The sequence below is a fragment of the Serinus canaria genome, chromosome 4A (assembly GCF_022539315.1).
Source record: "Serinus canaria isolate serCan28SL12 chromosome 4A, serCan2020, whole genome shotgun sequence".
Lineage (NCBI taxonomy): Eukaryota > Metazoa > Chordata > Aves > Passeriformes > Fringillidae > Serinus > Serinus canaria.
Genome location: NC_066318.1, coordinates 4,258,669 through 4,282,752, shown reverse-complemented (window position 1 = coordinate 4,282,752; position 24,084 = coordinate 4,258,669). Strand labels below are relative to the sequence as shown.

Genomic DNA, 24,084 nt, shown 5'->3' with positions numbered 1-24,084 from the left:
AAGTGCTACAAATGCAAAAAAGCCAATAATTGACAACAACACTCCTGGAAAGGAACATTACACACATCAAGTGGCAGAAATGGAATGACATGACCAGGTAGGCTGAAACAAACCAGAATTCTCCACTTTGAAAAGTGAACTTCTTCCAGCTTTCAGAGCAGCCAGCAAGCACTTCTCATATTGATCAGAAATAGCCTTCAGTTTGTTACTCCTGACTTGGTTTTGCCTTTTTTAATGATAATCCCCCAGCTAGAAGTGCTGCCTTACCTTTGTTCATATCAATCAGCTGCTGCTTCTTCTTCTGTCTCTCCAGCCTCTCCCGCTCTGCCTTCTCCTTGGCCAGCTTGGCCCTCTTGGTCTTCTCCTCCAATTCTCTCCTTTTGTTGTTTTCTTTTAATGCCTCCTGCATTAGGGGAAAGGAATGTGAGTGTCTGTACACTGAGGAGAACCAAAATAGCCTGGTTTGAAACAAAATGAGAGGAGAAGAAACCAGGGACTTGACCCAACACTTGGAGCACGCTCAGAAACCTTGGAAAGAACATAATGCACCACATTATTTGTACATGTGAGAATTACTGACCAGAGCAAAGGAAACTGAAATAGCTTTGGATTTATGATAAAGGAAAAAAATAAAGTTTTTTTCCAGCAGCAATATGTTTGTATTTTCCCTATTGAGATTGCAATATTAATATTGTGCCATGCTCTTAGGAGGGATGAGTGGGGAGGAAGCCAAGTGTCCACTGTGATGGAAATTCAATTACAAGTGGCTGAAACTCAGGTCCTAGAACTTAAATATATTTCATCTTTTTTTTTTTGGTGAAATAGCCAGTCTGGATGTCTAAAATTCAGAAAACACAGGAGCAGAAATGGAAAACAGCTGAATTTTTAGGTTATGACTAAAAGGTCTCTGAGGTAACAAGTTATACCTGAGGTCTCTGAGGTAACAGGTTATATACTTACTTATGGAGCAAATTATAAATCCAAGACTCCCAAATGCTTCCAAATACATAAAATCATTCAAGCCAGGGGCAGCACCTTCCAGTGTGCCATTTCAGGGGTTTCCTGAGGTCAAACACCACATTTCAGCCCTGTTTTACAGAGACTCTGCTGGTACCCAGAGCCTCACTCCAGCCTGCCCCGGGACCTGCCCCAGCTGCAGCACAAACAGCACAAACACCTTTTCTTCCAGAAAAAAGGCAGCTAAAGGGCAAACCCAGTGCCTTGTCCCTTCTGCTTTTGGACAGTTCTGTCACTGCCTGTTCAATCCCACCTGACAGAGATTTCATTTTGCTGCAGCTTCCCAGGCTGGAATGGGAGGAAAAGCCCCCAGTCTCAGAGAGAAAGCAAATATGAAATGTCATGCTGGTGGCTCAGCAGCCACTGACATTCTGTGATCACATCACAGATCCCATCACATTTTCTACCAGCAGACTGAACTAAACAAGCTCTAAAGTTGAATTTTATCTGGCAATTCTCCTTGAGCCAAACTCTATGAGTTCTATCTGAAGGAAGATTCAGAACTGCACTTCATAAAACAGAATGGATACCAGTGGTGATTAAAAAAAACCAAAAAGCCATTCAAAATAAAGGTTTAATCTTCTTGAAGAACAGCAAGATAAGAAAATAGTGATAACTGTGTGAGAGTAGCCCTTTTTATTTATCTACACCCATCCACCTCCTGGAATGGACTTGGCTGTTCCCCCCTCCATCAGGCTGTTGGGCTCTCACCCATTCCATATTTGTTATGTCAGTCACTGCTACACATTTAGTCAGACTTGAAAGCTGGAAATAAATCATTGGCAAGAACATACTCCCACCTGCTATCAGAGTCAGAGCAGAAAGCAAAATAAATCTATTTTCATCTATATTTATAAGCATACTTTATATTTAAATTCATATTGCTAACAAATTTGATCACAGTTTCTCAAAGCTGACGGATGATTAATGTAAATAAAGAGAATTTTGACTCAGGTGTTCAGTGGTTTCTACAGCATCTGCTCTGCCTGAATTGTATCAATCCTTTCAGTTTCATTTCCCACAGTTCTACTGCAAAGGGTTATTTTTCTCTCACGGCATGGTTTATATTCCCCCAGACCTCTTCTCTTCCAAACATTTGAGTTGCAGTGGATTTCTCCTAACACAGAATAATGCTATTCCTGATTAGCAGGGGTTTTTTTCAACTATCAAATGCCAGTGATCCCCTTTCTGTGTAGTTTTTGCTGAATTACTCCAAAAGGTAAAGATCAATTTGAAAAATTAAAAAAAAAAAAAAAAATCTGTAATTGGCATTGCTTTTAAAGGAGGGAATAAAAATCAGCATTTTGATACTGCAATACAGTTCCACAGTGACAAAGAACTTTCTACTGTTCAGAGGGATCTACTGGACTACTAAATTTATTCTCCAATTAAAACTAAACTAATCTAACAGCTAGAAATCAGACAAAGAAGCAATCCTCTGGTAAGAATAAAAGCCTTCTCAACAGCCTTGGAGCACATTTTGAAAAGTCCTCATCTAGATGCTGTCTTCTGAAAACATGTAAGTGCATGCAAAAAGGGAAATAATTTCCGAGTCAATCTCAGCAGACAGAAATATTTAAATGCATAAAACCCTTTTATTGATGGGCTTTTCATGACCCTCTGTTATTCTGGTTGGTGCATAAGGGCAAGCAGTTTTGCTAATTCAACAGCAAATTAAAAGTTTGAGAAAGTTTGAGCCTGGGCTTGCTTTGTTATAATAAAACCAAAACTGAATTATTGCCTCTCCTAGCAGAGCAGAGAGATTCAGCAAGGAATATTATCTCTTTTTAAGTGAGTTAGTTGAAGGAGCACACAGTTTGATGTTCCCCCCTGTGTTTATTAGGATTCACTGAAGTGCAGCTCTGGTACTCAGCACTGCCAGTTTTACAGCTTGGCTTCCTTAAGAAGCAAATAAAAAATTAATGCATCTCTTGCATTCTGCACATCTCTTAAGTTCTGACAGACAAACATATTCACACATCGACAGGGTTGTAAATAGACTCTCGAAGGTAAATTATTAAAAACAAGAAGAAAGAAAACAAACTGTAATGCACAAATCTCCCAGGATATTAAAGATGCAGCTGGCTACAAAGCGGTCATGCACCAATAATGAGGCTGCCTGTGATCCCTCAGGCCTTCCCCAAATTTGCCTTGCAACTGCAAAATATGTCAGCTGAACTTCCAGCAAAATAATCTTCTTCAGCCATAAATCAGGAATGACCAGCTCAGATTATCTGGAAGTTAATCTACAGAAATTCAGAGTTAAAATGCAGCAGATTGAGCAATCAGGGCACATGTAAAAGGGAGATCTTTCCTGGGTGTTCCTTGGAGGATAACACATTAAAATACATCGTTATCCCCATGAAAATCATGGAAAAGAGCTGGCATTAAACAAGGGCAGACAAATTGAATTCCTGCTGGGTGGCAGTGAACACTGAGCAGAGGATGAGGCTGGGACAGAGACCCCAGGGACACAAATGTCCTGGGCTTGGCAAGGGGAGCTGCTGCTGCCTGCCCAGGGAGGGACAGGGGTTTGCTGCTGGGTGCAAACCCACCAAAAACTGCCCAGGCACAGGAGCTCTGCAGTGTTTTACTCACCAAATCTTTTTTTGCAGTGTTTACTAAGCAAATTTAACAGTAGGACTGAAAAGCTGCTGGGTATCACCTAATTAGTGCCCTGTGCAATAAACTGGAATCATGATTAAATGGCCTGGAGTGGACAGGTCTGGGACTGGTTCTCCTGCTCCTGTCCATCAATATTTGGATAGCAGAACAAACACTCACACCTCGTTCAGGTTATTCCTGAGAGGGACCCAGAGCTGAAGAGCACACACAAGAACAAAGCTGTATCACTGCTTTTACACAAAACACTCAACTTGAAAACCCCAGGAAAACAAAAGTTGTCTGTTTGGGTACAACCCTAAAAGAGAAACCACAGCCCAGGGCAGGGCAATTATTGTTTTGTTCCAAAAGCAATCTTTCTTGCTCAAGGAAGAGACAAATCAGTGTTTTGGCACATCATCATGTGAGCACAAGCCTTCAGACTTCTTAACAAAAATTCTTCCTAAGGTAAGTCTGTAAGAACTGCTCATACAAGAGCCTGAACCAAAAAAACCCCTGAATTACTCTTTTTAATAGCAGGACCTTGAATGTGACATGCTGAAAGGTTTCAAGGTTTCAGGGTAGAAATTCCTGACAGATTGTAAAAGAGACTCTGAGAATTACACCCAGTGCAGTACATAAGGACAAAATGTAATTAAATAACAAAATAAAAACGCCTGGCTTGGAAAGACTTTGCAGACTCCCTGAAAGACATGGCTGGTGGACTGTGGAAGGAGGCACTGCAGAGGGTGTGTGGCACCACACTGCAAAGGAATAACAAATGTGGGGAAAACAACACTGCAGGGACACGCTCCCACAGCTGCAGTTTGTTCCTGGAGGTGTCTTACACCTTCCACTCTGTGCTCTGACAGGATTAGCCAGCTCCAGCAGCCTGCCTGGCGTCCCTACACGTGCCAAGCAAGCAAATCTCAACCTGGGGAAGTGAATGAGCTCTAATTGACTCCAGCATCACACTAAATGGAGCTGCAATAATGCAGTGATCAATCCGGAATCACAATTAAGACAAATACGGATTCCAATTATCAAATTATCTTAATGGGCTAGAGGAACAAACAGCATGATGAGGCTAAGGTGATACATGTGAAAGAAAGCTCTGGAGGTGTTAGGGAGGTCAGGTTCACTCCAACAGGAGAGTTTCCAGCAAGGTTTGAGTGCAGGTGCAGCAGCACACATCACCTGGGCAAGGGGCTCTGCTGGCTCAGCACCAGCCCAGGGCCTCACTCAGGGCAGGCAATGAAGGCTCTGCTCCACAAGAGCTTCTCAGCAGCTCCAGCTCTGCCTCAGCCAAAACCCCAAACTGGGCTTTGCTCTCAGAGCGCAATGAGGATTCAAAATCCTCATTTAAATATTACAAACTTCCAAAGATAATGCCTGGAAATAATGACATTTCTCAGTTGGACTCGCTGCTACCAGCACTGAATACGGAACAGAAAAAAAAAAAAATGAAAGAAACCTTTTAAATCCTGTTTCTTTAAAGATTAGGAAATTTAACTTCATGCTTTCCTCTGGACCATGTTCTCCACTAGAACTTTTGAAAATAATCCCTAATCAATGGCATCTCTACCCTGAAATGTGGCATCCAGTGCTTTCCCCCATGCACAAAGAGCCACCTCAAGAGAGAAACAACTTGGGGCAGGACAAAATCCCAACTCCAGCTAGGCAGTTATTTCTACCCTTGCCACCTGAACTCAGTTTAATTTCTTTTATTATTATTTATTTTTGCACCTTTTGGGGAGCTTCCAAGAGAAATGCCATCCTTGTGTTTTCCACCACGAATAAAGCACTTACCTAGCAGCACTAACCCCTTGGAAATAAACTGAGCTGCTGCTCCTGTGTGAATTCCACTCCCTGCATCCTTTCCTAGCCCAGCCCTAATTCCTGATTTGTTCAGGATCATGATTCAAACCCACTCTGCTCAGCACCAGCTGAATGTGCACACTCAGATGGGAACTGGGAGAGCTCACAAAAGGTTTGTATTTCGGGTTTGGGCAGGGGGAGGAAGGGCTTGCTGTATATTGCCTGTTAATAAGGACAGGGTTTCACTTTTGGTACCACCTCTTGGGAAATTTCGCTGAAGAAAATACTTCTTGCTCATTATTCTTTATTTTTTTCCCAGCTTCCTGCTAGCTGGAAACTGTTATCTTTCAGGCTGCATTAAAGAACTGTTACTTTTTAGGCAGAAGGGATGAAGTGTATTCCCAGACAAATAACCAGGGAGAACAATGAATAAATAGAGCCTTTCTTTTAAACCACTCCTGAATTACAAACACAATTTATGGGCTTGAAAGCTGGGAATTTAGCCTGACTATGCACTGAGTATTTCATGGCAAATCAGATGTTTATTATGTATTTATTTCTGGATTGTAGATTCATTGAGTTGTATTACTGCAGCAAATGACCTGCTGCATTCCAGGGACACTTCAGAGCAGCCACCACAAAACCACTCCAGAGCTTGAAACTTCCTCTGGAGCAAGCAACAAACAAACAAATATTAGGAGGAAGGAAGGGTCTTACAGGTACATTTATACTCAGGGTGCTGAATCCACTGTGGGAAAAGCTCTTTGGTGTGAAGGCAACATGAGAGATGGTCCTGTCCTGTCTGCTTCAGGACATCAATCTTACAAAATCCTGGAGCCCAGGGAAGTGGGCACCAATAAAAAATGTTCAGTTTGCTGATCATTTAATGTGCCTCCTCATTCTGGGGAGATTCTCACTGTGGATGTTGCACTGCAGGGCACACAGCAGCCATCAGTCAACAGCAGAGCTGATACAAAAGGACAATTGATTTCACTGCTCTTCTACCAAAGCCATCTCTCATTCTGCCACCTGATGAGTTCCTCACAGCTGCTTAAACACTGCCTGAAACTGCAATGAACCCTTGTCCTCCAAGCACATTTATAATGGACTTTAAATGTAATTCCTCATTCAAAAAGCTGCATTTATACAAATGTGAGGGGAGCAGTCACCACTGATAAAAGTGTCTGCCAGATAAAAAATATCACTCCAAAAAAACCAGCCTCTCTATTTATTCATGCAACTAGACCCAAAAACGTCTTCAAAAGCAACTTTGTTTTTTTAGACTCAAAATTCACCTTTGAGACCACCTGCATTAAAGGAAGCCCACAGAGCAAACAAAATCTCAAACATTTAAGTGGGTTTTTCAATGAAAAAGAAAAAAAGGAAATTTCAAGGAAAAAAGGAAAACTTTTTAATAAAAAAGAAAATTTTCCAACCTACTGCTGAGGTGCATATTTCACACAACTTCCACAACAACCAGCCTGAAAGGAAGTTTATGTTCATTTACAAATGCAGGCGTGCCAGATTTGGGAGATGTTTTTAAATCCTCTGCCACCAACACAAACAAACCCTGAGAAAGTGACAGCCTGAGAACATCACAGGTCACTCCATCCAGAGTGTGAGACAGCAAGACAAAAAATGGAAAAGAACAAACTGGCTTCTTGCTCCAGGCAACTGATTAATCATTATTTGATAAGAGCCTGATCCTTTTGGGCCTGGTGCTGTATCAGGTCGCAGTTGTCCTCAAGGACATTGGAAATTTGTGTTTACTTTCAATGGAATAAAGGACTAAATACCTAGAAAAATATTTCTTCTTCAGAAGAGTTCTAAATATTAAATGTTATTATCCAGTGGATCTTTAATTGCAAAGAGGGGAAAAAAGAAAACCCACAACAAACAGAGGGGAAAAAAGGAGACCCACAAAAAACAGAGGGGAAAAAAGAAACCCCTCCCACCCTTTTTGCTGCTGTCAGTTCAATGTGCACTTGGCAGCTCCAGGAGAATCCACCTCTCTTCTCTATTCTCCAGCCCTGAATTTCGTGTTCCATGGCAAAGGGGAATCCTGTGGAAATGCCTGAGTGAATTCCTGGGACACTGCAGCCACCTGGAGGCTTTGGAGCCTCTAAACTGAACTGGCTGGTGGAAAAGAAAGGAGAATGATCCAACAGACAGTTCTTGTTCTAGCAAGAACATGAAAGAACGGCAAACAGGAAGGAATGAGCCATCCATGGCCATAAAATATCTGGAATTACACTTCAGCCAAGCACCACAACACCAAAGGAAGCTGCTGGGAGCCCTGAGAGGGAGCAGGGAGGTGTCAGGAATGGGAACAGGACAAATTTCAGACAGTGAAGCTCCAGGGAATGGCTGGAGATGTGCTCCACCCCACTCTTACCTGATTGCTCCTGAGTTCTTATCAGTACTTATTGCTTTTCCAAAGTAAATCCCACAGATTAAAGGGATTTCAGCAGATTTTTCCTCTGGGGAAACTTCTTGCAAGCATCAAAATGTTGCAGAAAATCTTAATTCTTTTTTTGTAAGCTTTTTTGCCCCTAATAGAAAAACAAAATTCCTTCACTGTGAACTCTTACTGTTTGCCCTGGTCCATTAAACCTGATTCATCACATTGCTAAAATATTAAAGTTGAATTAAATTTGGCTCAACCTTATCCACAGTTGAGCAGTCACCTTACACCCTGGAGGACAATATGTCATGACCAAAACCTAAATAATTCTGGAAACCTTCACCCAATTTCCTGCCATGGAACAAAACACAAAATTAAGCATGACAGAAAAAAACAGAGAGACAAGGAAAGAATTAAAACTGAGAGAAAAAAAAAAATCTCTAAGAAAAATGCTCCATAACATTTTGCAGGTATTACTCACCAAGAACAGAGTTCTGAAGTTGCTCAGATCACCAAAGAATTCTTCTATGCTTATTGCTTTGGGATCAAAGGTGAAGTATTCTCCCAGATTCTCATAGAGTTTTGTCATGTTGTTGTGCATGTTGGACAGTTTCTCATATTGTTCCCGGGCACTCTCAGCAAAGCTGTGAGGGTTTGTTAAGGAAATGCCTCAAGAGCAGCAGAAAGAATAAAAATAAAACCACAGTGAATACAGGAAGCAGTACACAAGGAAAGAGCTCTCAGTACAAAGGTTACAGCTGCAAAACGTGCAGGTGCTTCCAAATATGACTTTTATAAATTAATAGTATTATTATTAATATTAGCATTTTATAAATCAATATTATTCATGTCACTTCCATGAAATGATCCCTTTCCAATGGTGAACATTTGCCACTGACAGAGAACACAACTTGCTCTATAAAACTTTTGAATACTGTGGGCATTTTTATTGGAAGAGATGAACAATTTTATAAAAAGAGCTCTATGAGAACACCCAGTGAAATTCAGTTTGCTGTGAGATTTTGTGGTCTCAGTGGAGCCATTGTCCCCCCCTCTCACACAGGTTTTATTTGTAAAAAGTGCATAACTGCCAATGACAAAGTCCCACAGTTGGACATCTCATTTTCTTTGCCTTTTATCACAAAATTCCTCTCTGTGGGCTCTCTCCTGCCCAGGCTCACAGTGCTGCCTCCATCAGCTTCACTTTCTGAGGCACAACCTCAGCTCTGCAATTTCACCCAACTTACAGAAATGAAATATCCACCCACCCATCCCAGCAAAGTGACAAACAGCTCTGAGAAATTATTAGTGAGAAAAACACCACGGAACAACACGAGGCTTGTTTGTTTTCTTTAGGAAGTGTGGAAGCCTGGAAATGAGACTGAGACTGACTTTCATCCCAGCAGCCATCATGAAAAGTTTGACATAATGCTTTTAAATAGCAAAATGTGGTGCTTTTTTCTCCCTACATGAAAAAAAAAACCTATATAAATATATATCTCTGTAATATCTCTAGAATATATATAAAAATTAAGATATAGATATAAACTATGTTATATATATAAACTATATTTTATATATAAATATATATAAATATATAAACACAATTATTTTGGAACTAGAGGAAGGGTGCAAGCTGCTAAAGGAAATAATTCTTTGCCTCAAAGCAAGTGCATTTTGTGCATTTTAATCTGCTCTTTTCTTCTGTGGGCTTGTTTGGAGCCAGAGTCACAAGTCACTGGGCAAACCACATCTGCTGCAGGTGACAGCAGCTCTGCTGATGGAAGGAGCAAGGACAGGAGAGGCTCCCTGGGCTCCAGAACCCTGCAGAGCCCATGGCTGCTCCCCCTGGCAGCTCCTTCCATGAGAACTCTGTGGAGAACAGGGCACAGCTCTGCTCCAGCCTCTCCCCAGAGCCTCCCCTCATTCCTGAGCCTGCTGATTTCTGATCACAGCCCACTGTGACATCCCAGGCTCTGCCAACCACACAGGGGACAGACACACTGAGAAATCCTAACAAAAACCCCATTTCTCTTGGAGATTAGACCAAAGCCAGCAGGGATCCTGCAGACACAGTCAGCAAACTGCAGAGTAAGGCATGGAAATGCAGGAAGATGTTTTGTTCTCAGTGTTTCTGCAGCTCTTGGGTGCTGCTGAGCACCTAAAGGTGTCCCTGCACAAGCACAACACAGCTGAAAATACCCTCCATTGCAAAGGGGCCAAATATCCCACCTGGATGTGCCCATTTTAACTAAGAGAGAGTCATAAATAAACAAATCAACATAAATAAACAGTTAAAAATGGGTTCTTAAAAGTACAAATGAAAAATGTATCAATATCAACTTTTCCAAGCAATCCCCTCAACTAAAGCCTTGCTGGCCTAAGAGCAGAGCTGGCAGCTCCTGAAGTTCATTTAGAAACCAAAACCCACTCAGTGATGGATGTTAATTTATAAAAATCAAGATTTTGAAACAATTTCTGCCTATATAGTGCCACAGCAGTGGCAACACCTAATTCTCAGTTTATTGGAAACAAGTTTAAGCTGCTTGATTCAAATTTCAGCTTGGACTGTTGAGCTGCTCATCTCAAGAGAAACCTGGTGCAGTTCAGTCTTCAGTGACATTTAACTGCACAAAAGGAAATGAAAGTTTAATGGCAAGAATACATTAAATAGGTAATAATGGCACATTACTGAATTATTGAGCACAGACTAAAAATTCCAGAAAAACACGAATTGCCTTAGAGTCAGCAGACTGCTCACCAATACAGAAACACATAGAAATGTACCAATTAATTCAGTGGATCCTTGAAAAACAATCTTACATCATGTGATACAAACCCAAAAATGAATGAAAAGTCTGAAAAAAAAAAAATACTTGGACAATTCCGGATTTGCAGCCTATTCTTGGAGACAGCTCCCAGCTCTCCACTGGTGTTGCCCTCACGTACCAAAAACCAACAGTGAGCACTAAAAAACCCCAGCAGCGCTCCTGAAAGGAGAGATTCCAAAGCACCACTCTGGAAATAGGCACTGTAATTTCAACATTATTATTTCTTATCTATTAAGGACCAAACTGCAAGTAGGAAATATCTTTAACAGATGGCCTGCAAGACAAAGGGATGTCAGCAAGACAGATGAGCAGGGCCAGCCAGGAGAGAACTGGGGATTTCAGCTGTGCTTCATTTTGAGGAGGACAAGGCAGAGCTGTAGAGACAACAGTTCCCAGTCATAGAGCATGCAATATTAACAAAGTTACTGCCACTCTCTGTGTGCCTCATCCAACCCCCCTACTTCTAAGGTAATAATAGCTGAAAACATCCCCTGGAAATGATTCAGGCAGTGGAGTGATCCAGGGGAGCACAGCCAGATGTGCCAACATTATTGCATGGAAAAAAAAAATCAGGGAGGAATCTGAGGTGTGTCAACTTGGTGTAACAGCAACCCTTCATTCCAGCAACTTCCCTGAAGAGAGGCTGAAGCTTTGCCAAGTGCTCCTTTAAAACCTCTAAGCCTGGTTTCACTCTCACCACTCCAAACCCAACCAAAAACCTCAGATCTTTTCACCACCAAGTTCAAAGGTAGCAGAAAGCACTTGATTCCCAAGCCTGGTTTTCCCACATTTTCTTGCCTGCCCTTGCAGAGCAGGATTCTGGCTGGAGGAACCAGCAGGTTAAATATCTGCTTTAACTTGTTAGAAGAGAAAGTTTGAGTCAATGGTGTCATCTCTAATGAAGGATGCACCAGAGCTCTCAGTTTCTGATCTCGCAGCTCATTCATAATGGAGCATTCTTTGAATTGAACTGTGGCTATGCAAACAGAACTTGTTAACTGAAGGCAGAAATTCAGCTTTAATAGCACCAAGTCATTGGCACTGATGGCTCTATTTTCACCTGCTCTCAGGATGTAAACACATGCTAACAATTCCATCACTCCTCCATCCATAATGCATCTCTGTGACTGCACAGCAGCCAAGACTTCTGGAGCACACACAGATAATTATGAATCACAATTATATCCCCAATCTCTTTCTCCTGTTGGAAGCCTTTGCACAAACAAAACAGAACAAAATAAAAAAACAAACCAAAAAACCCCCCCCCAAAAAAACAAAACAAAAAAAAACCCACCAAAACCTGAAGAAATCTTCATAGCAATGCACTTGACCCAAATCAGAACCCAAGGAAGCCAAGGGCCATTGCAGGAGCCCAGCTTTATCAGTGTACACAAAATCATGTGCTTCTGGAAAGCTGAAAGACTCCCCAATAAAACACCATCAAAAGCTCAGTGTGAGAATTTCTTTCTCATTACAAAGCAAATTACCTCATCAGTCAGTGTTTGACAGAACAGCTCAGGGAAAACCCAAACAAAGCCAAGCACAGTGGAGCAGGGCATTCTCAGCAAGGAGGGCTCTGCCTCCTCCTTGTTCCATGGTACCTGAAATTATCATTAATTATCAGAATTATCTAACACACTGGCATTCACTGGAAAAAGCCAGGATTTCAGTGGGTTTTGTGTTTGTGGGGATGAAGCACAGAAAAGTCACAACCATCCAAGAACAACCCTGGCTCAGAGCTGCTCCTCCTCCCAAAATCTCAGAATAACAATTAATCCCCATTAATTAAGATGAAGCTTTCAGACTTGTGCCTAAATGGCCATGAAACTTTCATCTTGGTAAACACTAAAGAAATCTGTCAGGGTTTACTCCCTCCCAGCTCTGAGCAATCAATCCAGTCTCTAACTTTGCTGCATTCCAACTCCTCTGCAATGAAAGGACAATTCCCATCGATTCCACCACATTGTTATGCACAGCAGAAAGCTTCTGTCAACATCATTTCAATATTACTTTTTTATTTATACTTCTGTTCACGAGGACACAAAGATCCCTGCTCAATTCTCTCCAAGTCCCAGAGGAAGTCTCTGGGCAAAAACTGAAAAACAAGGGCCTACTTTGGAAATATTCAGTCCAAGGAGCAAAGCCCCACAGAATGTAAAACTTGAACTGTTTTAGACTGGGAAAGTTGGCTCCAAGATGTAGGGGGAAAACTAGGAATTTCCTGTGGCAGCATGAAGAAAACTTTAAAAATAAATAAGAACACTTGGCTCTCCAAAGAGAACACAAAGGACAAAATTTCTAAAGCCACAGGCTAGAGAGAAGGCAAGAGCATATCTCTATTAAAATAAAAAAATGCACTCCAAAATTAGAGCAGGGCATTAAACTAAATTAACCTGAACCACTTGTGAAAAAGAAGAAGAAAGTTGCTGAAGTCAGAAATTTTTTTCCATTATTGTAACAGAGAAATAATCCCCAAATTCCACAGTCCCTCTTTAAAGAGAGAGTTTTTTAAAGCTCCACAACCACTGAAACAAACCAAACCAAACCAAACCTTTCATCCTGGCAAAAGCAACACTTGATCTCCACTGATGCCATCACCAGAACAACAAAAACCAGCCAGTTCTTAATTCTCAGTTGTGATATTCTGATTTTTAACTCATTCCAAACACTGTGAAGAGTGGTATTCGCAGCTTTTTCTCACACTCAAACATCTTTGTTATTTTGTGGTGGCAAACCATTCATTAATCACTATTCCTGCATTAATTAGAAGGCAACACAGGACATGATAGCCAAGCAGGGATCAGACAGAAAATGTTGCCAGAGTAAAGGATTTGTAGCATCCCTTCCCTGGAGAACAATTAGATAAAAATCTCTTTAGATGAATAAAAACAAGAAGGAAACAACAGAAATGCAGCTTGTACAAATGAAATGCTGCTGTAAAATTTGTTTTGCAGATTATATTCCAATCAGTTGTGACTGTTCCAAATAACAAAAGTGTTGACATGCTCTAACAATGTTAAAAATCACTTTTTAGGTATCTCAGCAGAAGCCTGGTGGCCACTCCTAGAAATCCTCTGTTACCTCTGGATCACACCATCAGGTGCCTCAGACATCAATTACAGCTTGGTGTGCCCTCAATCTTTCAGGGAAGCTGCAGCCACGCTCCCTCTCTTTGATCACCCAGCTCTTCCTCACTTCAGCTGGCTTTAATTAATGCCTGAGCTGTCACTGCAGCTGCTTTTCACAAGCTTCCATCACATCTGATGGTTACTTCAGCCAGAGAAAGTTTTTGGTAAATGTTGGGCAAGGAGAAAAGACAAATTCCCTCCTGTATTTTTAGGTTTCCTTTGGGGCTGCCATGGCAGAAATCCTCAATTTCTTGTTTTGAGAAATCTGAGAAACTGCTGATTGTATCATGTTTCAAGAGCCCAGGTGTTCCAAATCAAGGAGGAAAAGGAATTTTATGTCACCTGAGAGGAAAAAAAAGCAAATTGAGAATTGTTTAGCACAAACAACTGTTGCATTGAAACGTTCACAAACTCTAGGAGAGGAGAAAATGAAAGTCAAAGACTACACTAAAATGACTTTATTTTCCAGGTGTAACCACACATCAAATATGATCTGAGTAAGGTGGTGAATATCCCTCCACTCATCTTTCCAGACAGGGTCCCAGGTTTTTGGGCAATTATTAAAAATAACTCCCTGATCTGCTAGAAGCTCACCACAAACAGCCCTGGCAGCAGCGACTGGGGTTAACCCAAGGGAGAGTCAGGAAAGTGAAGGGATCCCTCCAAATCCTCTCTCAGACAACAGGCACTTGAAAAACCCCTTACAGAACTCTTCTGGCCAGAGGGAAAGCCAGAGCAGACTCACAGGCAATGGGGTCTGAAATCCAGATTTCCTTCCCTCACAGGCAGCTCTGGTTTTTCAGTGATGTCCTTCCCCTCCAAAACACTTGAGCCTTTAAAAAAAGATGTTTCTGTTTGGAAAAGAGAACTGTAGAGGGCAAAAAGCAGCTCCATCAACACCAAGAGTTTTGCTAAAGCAGAATCTCAGGACACTTTGATTTTGGTATCTAAAAGCTGCAGCTCCAGGGATTTACAGAGTGCACTTCCCCTTCAATTTCTGATTTTCAAATCAGCATGCAATAATTAGGGAATGGATTTCTAATGGATTATCACTCTAATAAAGCACAGACCTTGACAAAAATATCTTTCAGTGATCAGGACAACTTGCTCTAACACAAATTTAAGGATGAAAGCCCAGTTTCCCCCAGGCAATGACTCTCAGTCGAGGAGCCATTAACTCCCTGCTACATGCACAGAAGTGGAGTTCTGCTCATGGAATTCCATTCTGTGGGATCTTCACATGATTTTTTTCCCTGTATCATTTTCCATGTGCTCAGACTGCTGTCCCAGCTCTCTGTCCCCAGCCAGCCAGCACAGGCTCCTTTCATTCTCTCCTCCCTCCCTGTCCCCAGTCCTTTCTGGATCTCCCTCAGCTCTGCAGCTCAACTGAGGGATGTCTCAGGGTGCAGAACAGAACAGAGCTCCCTCCTGGGGCACAGCTCCACCAAAAACCCAACAGAGATCTCTGACCTGGAGTCAGCAATTCAATGTACAAAAGTGCATTCTGTACAATTTACAGAACATGTGTTTTTCAGGAAATAGAAATTAGAAAAAGAAGTGACTGGAAGTTCTTGACTGTCCCACAGCTCCATCTCTTGCACATCCTCCTGCCTCCCCTTGGTGCCATTCACCAATTTCCTGCTCCTCCCCTCTGCCAGGGAATGTACAGCCAGCTGCACACCTCTGTTCACACAATTCTTACTGCACCCAGTGGGAAAGAGCCAATACAATCCTGTGTCTGCTCACATCAGGGCTCTCCTTTGGAAAAAGGAATGAAAATCTGAAGGTAGAAATAAACTGTCAAAGAAAATGGATATTGTGCTTTGCATAACACAGTTTTCATTGAGAATGCTCCAAAGTTCTTGTATTTTAAACTATTAACTTTATGAAAACTCTGCCTTAGTCCAGACCAGTAAAAATAGAAAGGATCATTTTCAAAGGGATTTGTCTTTTTCTTTTTTTTTTTTCTTTTTTACTGACATCAAATAGTTGTAAGAGAAATGAACATTGTGCAGTAAAACATGACACATTATTAGGTGCTTTTCAAATTCAATCCAAGCAAAGATTACACCTAAATAATCCCAGAGTTATCACCTGGAACACAGTGAGCATTTACACTTTGCTTTAAGATGGATCAAAGAGGGAAAAAAAAAAAAAATATTATGTGATAGGAAAGGGAGTGGAAAGCTCTTTTAAAAGCTCTGTTGAGTCTGGCAAGACAAATGATTTAATTCTTTCTGTAAGGGGGAAACAAGGAGAGAAAACCCCTCTAAGGGGCAGCAGTAAGGTAACAAAAAATGGGAAAAATGGGTCCCCACAGACCCTGAGAATGCAGCTGAAGTGGGTAAATTCACCATCTGGGAAAGTTCACAAAAGCTGTGAGCAGACATGACCGAGGGCATGCAAACACTGAGGGTTTCAGGTTGGTTCCCAGGCTCAATATTCCCATGAAAACCAGAGGATTTTTCATGGAGATGAATTACTAACACTTGTCTGCCATGTTTTTTGCCTCTGTGTGTGCTGCTTTCACTTCTCCTGCCCCAGGCCTGCCCACAGCTATTTCTGTGGGGTTCCATCACCCTCCCAGCCCTCCTCCCAACCCTGCCAGACACTGGTGCCTTCCTCAGGCTCTGCATCTACACAAACACTGAACCATGGCATCAACACTCTGCCAAAAAGCCATCCTGCACCACAAAATAAAGGACACCCCCTCAGCAAATATTCAAAATAATTAATTTTGCTTTATGAGGAACATGCAGTTAATGCTGCAGTTCCTGCTGTGTTGCCTTTCTGCATTTTTAGCTCATATAACAGAGCAGACAGAGCACAATTTATCCTGCCATTAACCACATCCTCCTAGATGCACAAGCCCATCACTCTTTTTCTCCATTATAGTAGAGAAAAACCTCTCCAGCGTTTTTCCTCACTATTAGGTTGTGATTCCTGATCCACAGCCCTTCCATATTTTGCTTTTTTGCGTGGGAATTATTTACTGATTCTTTTTTATCTGGTAATTTAGCTGATAGACTAAATTTTGGTCCAGACCCTCTCTGGAGCAGGCAGATAAAAATGGATTTCTCACCAGCCCCTGAAGACCCTGAGTGCTCCCTCATCTTGCTGAACATTTTGTTCCCTCTCCTCTTGCTGTGCTCACCCCCTTAAGGCAGCCTGGAGTCTGAGGCTGAGCTTGTCTCCAAGCAAATCAACAATTTTCACATTACTGGTCAAGCACTGAAACACTGCCTTGCTAACAGCTCCCTCTTGCCTTCCACCATGTTTTGCTCATAAAAGAATGGAATATCTCATGATCAATTACACAGGCCTGGGTGGAATTCTTTTCCCAACGATGAACATAAAGATATTAAAATACATAGATATAATAAAGGGAACAAAGCCAGGTACCAAGCAGAGTACTGTAAAAAAAAACTCACATTATGATAAAAATAAACATCTGGAATCTTGCCAGATGAGACCTGACCAAATTAAAGTTTTTCAAATTCCATTTCACCGAGCAACGTGCAGACTGCATCAAATTAAAAAATTCACATGAAATACCTCAACAGCACTTGATGGCCTGCAATAAAAACTGGCTAACAATTCTTGGGATGCTTAGTGCACCACAGAGGCAAATACAGAATTTCAGTGCACCTTGTGGATAATTTCAAATTTGGAGTGATTAAACCCCTACACACACAGAATCACCCACATCCACCCCAGAGCCCTCACCAGGGCTCGTTAAAGCTGAGAAAAAGAGGCTGTAAAACAAAGGTTTGAGATGGTGCTGGGGTGCTCTGGTTCGAGACAAACCTGCTACTCCTCACAGCCCACAAGGAGCCCTTGTGATTCCTGGTGACTTTTAAAAGCTCCAGACTGAACAGAAGACAGGCTGCCAGTCCTTTCCACCAGGATTTCCCACATCCCTCTCAGAATTTACTCAGGATAAACAAAGCAGAGGGCAGAGAACTGCCAGAAACCTGAATTCCTCAGCCACCTCCCGGCACAGAAATGTTCATGCTCTCCTGCCTCCCAGCAGGGAAACTGGACTTGACCAAGCAGAAGGAGATTAAAGTTGTTTTTCCACAAGGTTAAACTCATCTTTAATTGGGAAACATCTAATTCTACCAGGGTTACAGCTTAGTAACCATGCATGCTCAAAGCACAAGAGGAAATGAAGGAAAAGCATTTCCCTTTCAATGGCCAGTGTAAAAACCTGCACAGCAATTCTGTAATTAGGTTTGCAATGGGATCATGACAAATTGATTGATTTTTTTCCCCCACTAATTTAGAGAGATGATTATTTGGGACAATAATTAGCAGCATTTCCATTTAATGTATTAAATACCAAACCAAACACAACTGGTTTCAGCCATGACCAGCAAAGGAGAGCCATTCTATTAGAACAGCAAAATAATTTGCCTTTTTTCAGCACTATATTTTTATAAGTTAACTTTGTCCAAAGACTCCCAGCATTCACCTGCTGCACACCCCAGCAAACACGAGGGTAATGAGCTGCAGGTCTGGAACATTTATCTGCAGCAGAATCAGAACATTTACCCTCACTTTAATTCAATTATATCCATTGATTTCCATGACAAACATCCAGTCACACCAAATGTGACACCAGCCATGTAAATATTTCAAACCTCTTTTAGTGGGGGCATTATTATTATTATTATTTTATTCCAGGGTGAAAAATCAGGAAAATGAAATGATTAGTAAATGCCACAGGGGCCATTTCTCAGTGGAAATCAAATTGAATGACAACAGTTCTCTCACAACTGTCAGTGAACAACAGGCTCTCCAAAGAAACAAACCAAGCAATTTCAGCTCCTGGGGCTGTGTGTGTGAGTGGTGCTGGGCTGCTCAGGGCTGACATTTCAGAATGTGTTCTGATGTTGTTCTCTCTAACTGCAAGAGGTCCTGGCCATATTTCTGAAACATTAATTATCTTATTTTTAAACTTTTACCTATGAAAGGGCAGCTCTGCACACACAGATCAGTTTGTGAGCTGGGGAGACACACTCCCCACAGACTAAGCAAACAACTAAACCACGTTTGAGCTCAGCAACATCAAATACTGATGGTTTTTCCCCCTAAAGCTTAATAATGTCAATTGAATAGAAGTAACTAAACATAGCCCCAATTGCTTGTAATCTGATTTTTAACTTGGCTGGGTCAGTTCTCCAATAGGATTCAAACTGCTGAGATGCCAGGAGCTTTAACAATTAGCAATGCAAGAAACAGAGAAGGAAAACTCTGCTTATTCACCAATGCCCTGAATTGCCCAAAGAAGCCTCTGGTTTGGAAAAGAAAAGCAGATTATTTGTACAAACTAATTCCCATCTACCATCAGAAGGCTTTGAGGAGGGGGATTTTCTGGCAGGGCTGATGAAGGCCCTGGATCCCTCCTCAGAATCACAGCACCAGTTCCAGCAAGGGGGCCCTGCCTGCTTTGGCAGCCCCATTTCAATACCAGGGAGTGCTCAGAGATAAAAGGTTTTTAAATGTAACCTCCCAGCAGATGAGACGCTGTCAATTGCCTTCTCCAAAGTGCATTTTAGGGATGCTTTACTTGCATTTGGGGCAATACAAAATAATGCAAATCTGGGACACGCAGACTGGGGCTGTCAAACAGCCCAGCAAATCACTGGGATCTCAAATCTAATCCTCAAATCTCACATTTGGCTGTCTTAGAGCTGCAAGAACACAGAACAGAGCATCCCAGATGCAGAATTTAGCACACACCACCCATGTGACACTTCCTCCTTGCTCATGTTAACCAATCTGCATAAAACCACACAGAATGGGTGGTGCAAGAAGAACATCTGATTAACTTCTTACCAATAAATTCAAATTGACACGAGTCTGTAGCAGGTAAAAAAAAAAAAAAATGGCATTCATGGCACTTAAATACAGGCTCTGCTTCAACAAGTTCCTTTAACTTGAACAATTTATGTACTAAAATTAATTGCAAAGCAGATGTACAGCATTATAAGGCTTGCAATTATTGCCTAAAATGCTTTCCATTTAAACATAAAACTCATAAAACTAAAGGTTCAACAGTAAATAAATCATTACTTTCCTGTGCTGTGCCTTCAACAGACACTGCAGTCTTTTTCTTCCACTTAGTATTTTAATTTAGAACAAAACAGTTGTTTTCTGTATGAAGCTAATAGAAAGTTAAATTAATCCCAAGTTGATTTTTTAAGAAATAATTTCTCATACTTAAATGCAAACAACAACAAAAATTACAGTCTTAAAAGATCAATACCAAATAGAAGTTTCCTCCCTCTGCTGGGTGCTCATTATAATTTATTGACCTTCAGCAAATCCTAAAGCTGCAACGAGTTCATCATTGTTCCACCCTACACAGCTACAGCTTTCTGCTTCCTGCCCCTTAGAGCTTCTTTTGAACTGTGAGCAGAAGAAATCAATTTAAACAAATGCTCAACACTCTAAGGAAACACTCTGATGCCTTCTGGGATGTAGCAGCAACTTAAAACACAGCAAATAAAACCCATGTCCCATCCAGGAGCAGGAAGGTAGACTTCTCCCCACACACAACACTTAGGAAAAGCATTTCCTATGGATAAATAACTATAATTCCCCTTTAGTCAAGAGTTGCACTTGGAAATAAACTCTTCTCAAATGTCATTTTTGCAGCTAGTGAGAACAAAGCCTTTATAAAAATACTGAAAGAAAAGGCAGATACATGAAACTCTTCTAAGGTTTATAGATGATCTGAAATTTAAAAATCATTGAATGGTTTTCTCTCCCAGCTCCCAAAGCCCTGAGAAATGTCTCTCCAGTGGAAATCACAATTTAAACACACTCAGGTAATTACCTCAAATGTAGGGACATCTACAAAAGCTCCCAGAAATGCTTCCCTGGGGGGTTACCTGGGAGAATCCCCTGGGTCTGAGCACATTTGGATATTAATGGACATTTTCCTGCAGAACTGAAGACTCTGGCACATCCCAGGCTCCAAACCCCAAACCAGGCTGTCCTGAAAAGGCATCTCCAGCCCCCTGAAGGGAATTACTGCTCCCTGGGGAAGGGGCTTTACAGGCACCTCTGGGAGCCAGAGAGGAGCTGGGTAAGAGATCCACACTCACCCCTGAAAGAATTTCCTGCCAAGGTCACTGACACAGAAACCAAGAGAGAAAGGAGGAGAAATAAGGGAAACTGCAGCTGCCTGTTCCCATCAGCACTTTGTCCCTTCTAACCAGTAAGTGTAAACTTAGGAGTTCTGTAAGAATTCCTAAAAAGCATTCCTGCTTTAATAAAACCAGTTTGAAGGCTTCTGAAAAGGGAGCGTGGTGCTTTGCTCTGTCTGTCTCAGCTAGGGCAGCTCCCTGAGGAGCCAGCAGGAAATCCCAGGGGCTGGGAGATGCCAGCAGAGCCCCTGCCATTCCCTCTGCCTCTGGAATTGCTGTCCTGCTCCCTGGCAGGAGCACAGCTCCCACCTTCAGGCTGCTGAGATCCTTGGGGAGCAAAGCATCCAAGCTTTGGGAATGTCTGCTCCTTCCCCAGGGGCTGCTCTGAGGGACTGCAGCTCCCACAAGAGAACCTCCAGCTGATTTTCATCTGAACATTGCCCCTGCATCACAGCCCCCAGACCTGTCCCCAGATCCCTTCTGTACAAGTGAAGCATCAGGAGGGGAAAGGAGCCCTCGTGTTTGCTTGTGAGGCTGCATGGCTGTCAGACAGCACTGGGAGCATAAATGCACATCAAGAGAGGATCCATGCCTGCCAGGAAGGCAGCTCTTGTATTCCATAAAAAGGATTCTCTCCTAATGAATGGTGTTCCTTACTGGAAATTAAAATTAGTTCACAAATTGCTGCTGTTCCATTTAATGATAAGATGAATGCACAGTGCTTTGAATTTTTTTTATCTGCAGTAATTTTTGCTCTTTCATTCATCATTGCCTTAATTTCACAACTCTTTAAAAAAAAGCTTTGAATTCTCCACATGTATGCAATCAGTGAGAAAAGCCACGTGGCAGCACTGATTGCTCTGGGAGGCACAAGATTTCAATAACTTGAGGCACATGAATGTCTCTGATGAGGGTAAATGATCAGCTGAAAAGCAGAACAGCCACACAAGGTCTCCATTTAAGGCTGATGCAGGACACACTGGAGGAATAAATTCATGGCAGGTATTTTATAAAACATGCACAGCCAGAGTGATTCCTGTGCAGGGAGCAGGATAACAAAAAGCAAGAACCCAGGGACCAAATATGTGCCCTTGGAGCAACGTTCAAAGCTCCTCTCTATAGCAGGAGCTATATACTTTATATTTATTTCTAGAGGAATTAATTATTTTCTAGAGGAACAAACTTCAGTTTGTGTGTTGGAAGGGAGAAGAAGCGATATTTATTATTCATGTATTTATAGTTCTAAATCCATATTAATGTTAGCTCAGTACAACTTCCCATTTGTTCCCTCTGAAATTGCTTTTCAATTCAGTTGTTTTTAATCTTTGCTAATAACATTTCCATTTGAACTCCATCACTGTCAATACTTTTCTCAACCCCCAAGCAGACACCCGTGTTTGAACATCACTGAAATCACTGGGTACACTCACAGCACACAAATACAAAATTCAGAGTTCTGCACTTGGCAAAAATCTTCACTGAGAGGCACAAACACTGAAATAAAACAAGGAGTGAGAGGCAGACTTGGCAAAGTCTGTAATTACTTTTCTAAACTGTTGAATCAGACTCCCCAGTGCTGCATGCAGCAGGGCTAATTCCAAAAGGAACCTCTCCCATTTGAAGCTGAATTATTTACAAATTGAACTTCAGGTAAAACACAATTCCAGTCACGGTCAGATCATGGAAAAGCTGTTTCAGGAATCACACCTAAGTTATTTAATATAGCAAGAAATTCACAGAAGGACTATTTTAATCCCTTTATTTTCTTCAGCCACACTGCACTGACATGAATAACTCTATATGCTAAATAAAAACTGATTAAGTGAAGGGAAAAGTTTATCTTGCTTAGAAACTGAGCAAGAAAAAAATCCAAAATGAAATTGTAGGTAGAATTTCTATTCATCTTCTTGTCACTCACAGCACCAAAAGCTTATTTGTTAAAAAAAGTTAGAAAAATTAAAATTACTTAAATAGTTTGACAGAATTTGCTTCTGTATTTTGAATATTAATTTCATTATTACAAATCCATATTATGAATGGTATTTTTCTTGTCACTGGCCCCCTACATGAATCTGACACTCCAAGCAGTATCCATCACTCTCCTATCCTCTGAAGGGAGTCTCATCCACAACCACTGGTAAATAGCTTTGTTGATGACAGCAATGAGAAACTCTGCCTTGAATATTGTAATTGCTGCATCCCAAAACTCTACTGAGACAGCTCAGATTTTCTCAAACACTCAGAGAGATGTTCAGCCTGAAATTCTGTAACTTTCCCATCTCAGGATGTGCCATCACCAACAAATCTTCAGGCAGCTGAGGACTCAAAAAAACACACAGTGCAGACCGGGGTGTCACTTTTACACCCTCCAAAAGGATTCTCCAGTCGAATAAAAACCAGGGAGTGCAGAAAGCCTTAAGGAATTCAGTGATAAGCAGAAACCAAGAGGGTCCCTGGATGCGAGGGGAGATGACTTTGGAGGTGGAAGCTCAGCCTTCTCAGGCCATCTGCTCATTGTGCCAACACAAATCCCCAGGGGAGCAGCCCCAGCTCCAGCCCCATCTCTGCTGCAGAGCCCCCAGGGCAGGGCTGGGGAGAGCAGGGAGGAACCGACCTGGAGGAACCCACCTGCAACAACCCCCAGGCTGCCCAGCACCCTGGCAATAATCCCCTGTCAAACACTGCAGAGGCTCCTCTTCCTTCTGCCCACACAAAGAAACATCAGCACTTTTGGTTTTTTAACTTTCTTGCATTGTCAGACAAACTTTTTCTTCTCTAAGAAATTCAGGGGATAAGCTGCAGAGAGAAAAATGTGAACTATTATCTGCTTGGCTCTTTTTCCTCACCAAATCATCTGAGTGATGCTAACCATGGCCTTAAGTAAAAACATAGGCAGCAAAACAAAAATGGAACTGAACAATCATTTCTGAAACCTGGAAAGCAGAACTGTAAAACTTAACCAGAAAAAACAGTGGTAAAGGTGCATTTCATAAATTGGTTTAATTTATGAACAAAAGTGGGGCCAACGTGTCAGAATTCAGCCTCTGATGGGGTGACAAGGCACAGAACAATTACAATATTGAAAGATTTTCTGATGTGAAGGAAGCTCAGGGAAATAATAATGAGCT

The 24,084-nt window shown here is 41.7% G+C and overlaps 1 protein-coding gene across 1 annotated transcript in view; it reads right to left on the bottom strand.

Annotated features, from left to right (window-relative positions):
- The window catches only part of DIAPH2 (diaphanous related formin 2), a 168,167-nt gene that overhangs the window by 60,289 nt on the left and 83,794 nt on the right, over nt 1-24,084 (bottom strand). The window contains exons 26-27 of the mRNA XM_050974361.1: nt 8,322-8,487; nt 268-403 (exon numbers count right to left, since the gene is read on the bottom strand). Of these exons, the coding sequence (XP_050830318.1) occupies nt 268-403; nt 8,322-8,487 (302 nt within the window). The remainder of the gene's footprint in view (nt 1-267; nt 404-8,321; nt 8,488-24,084) is intronic.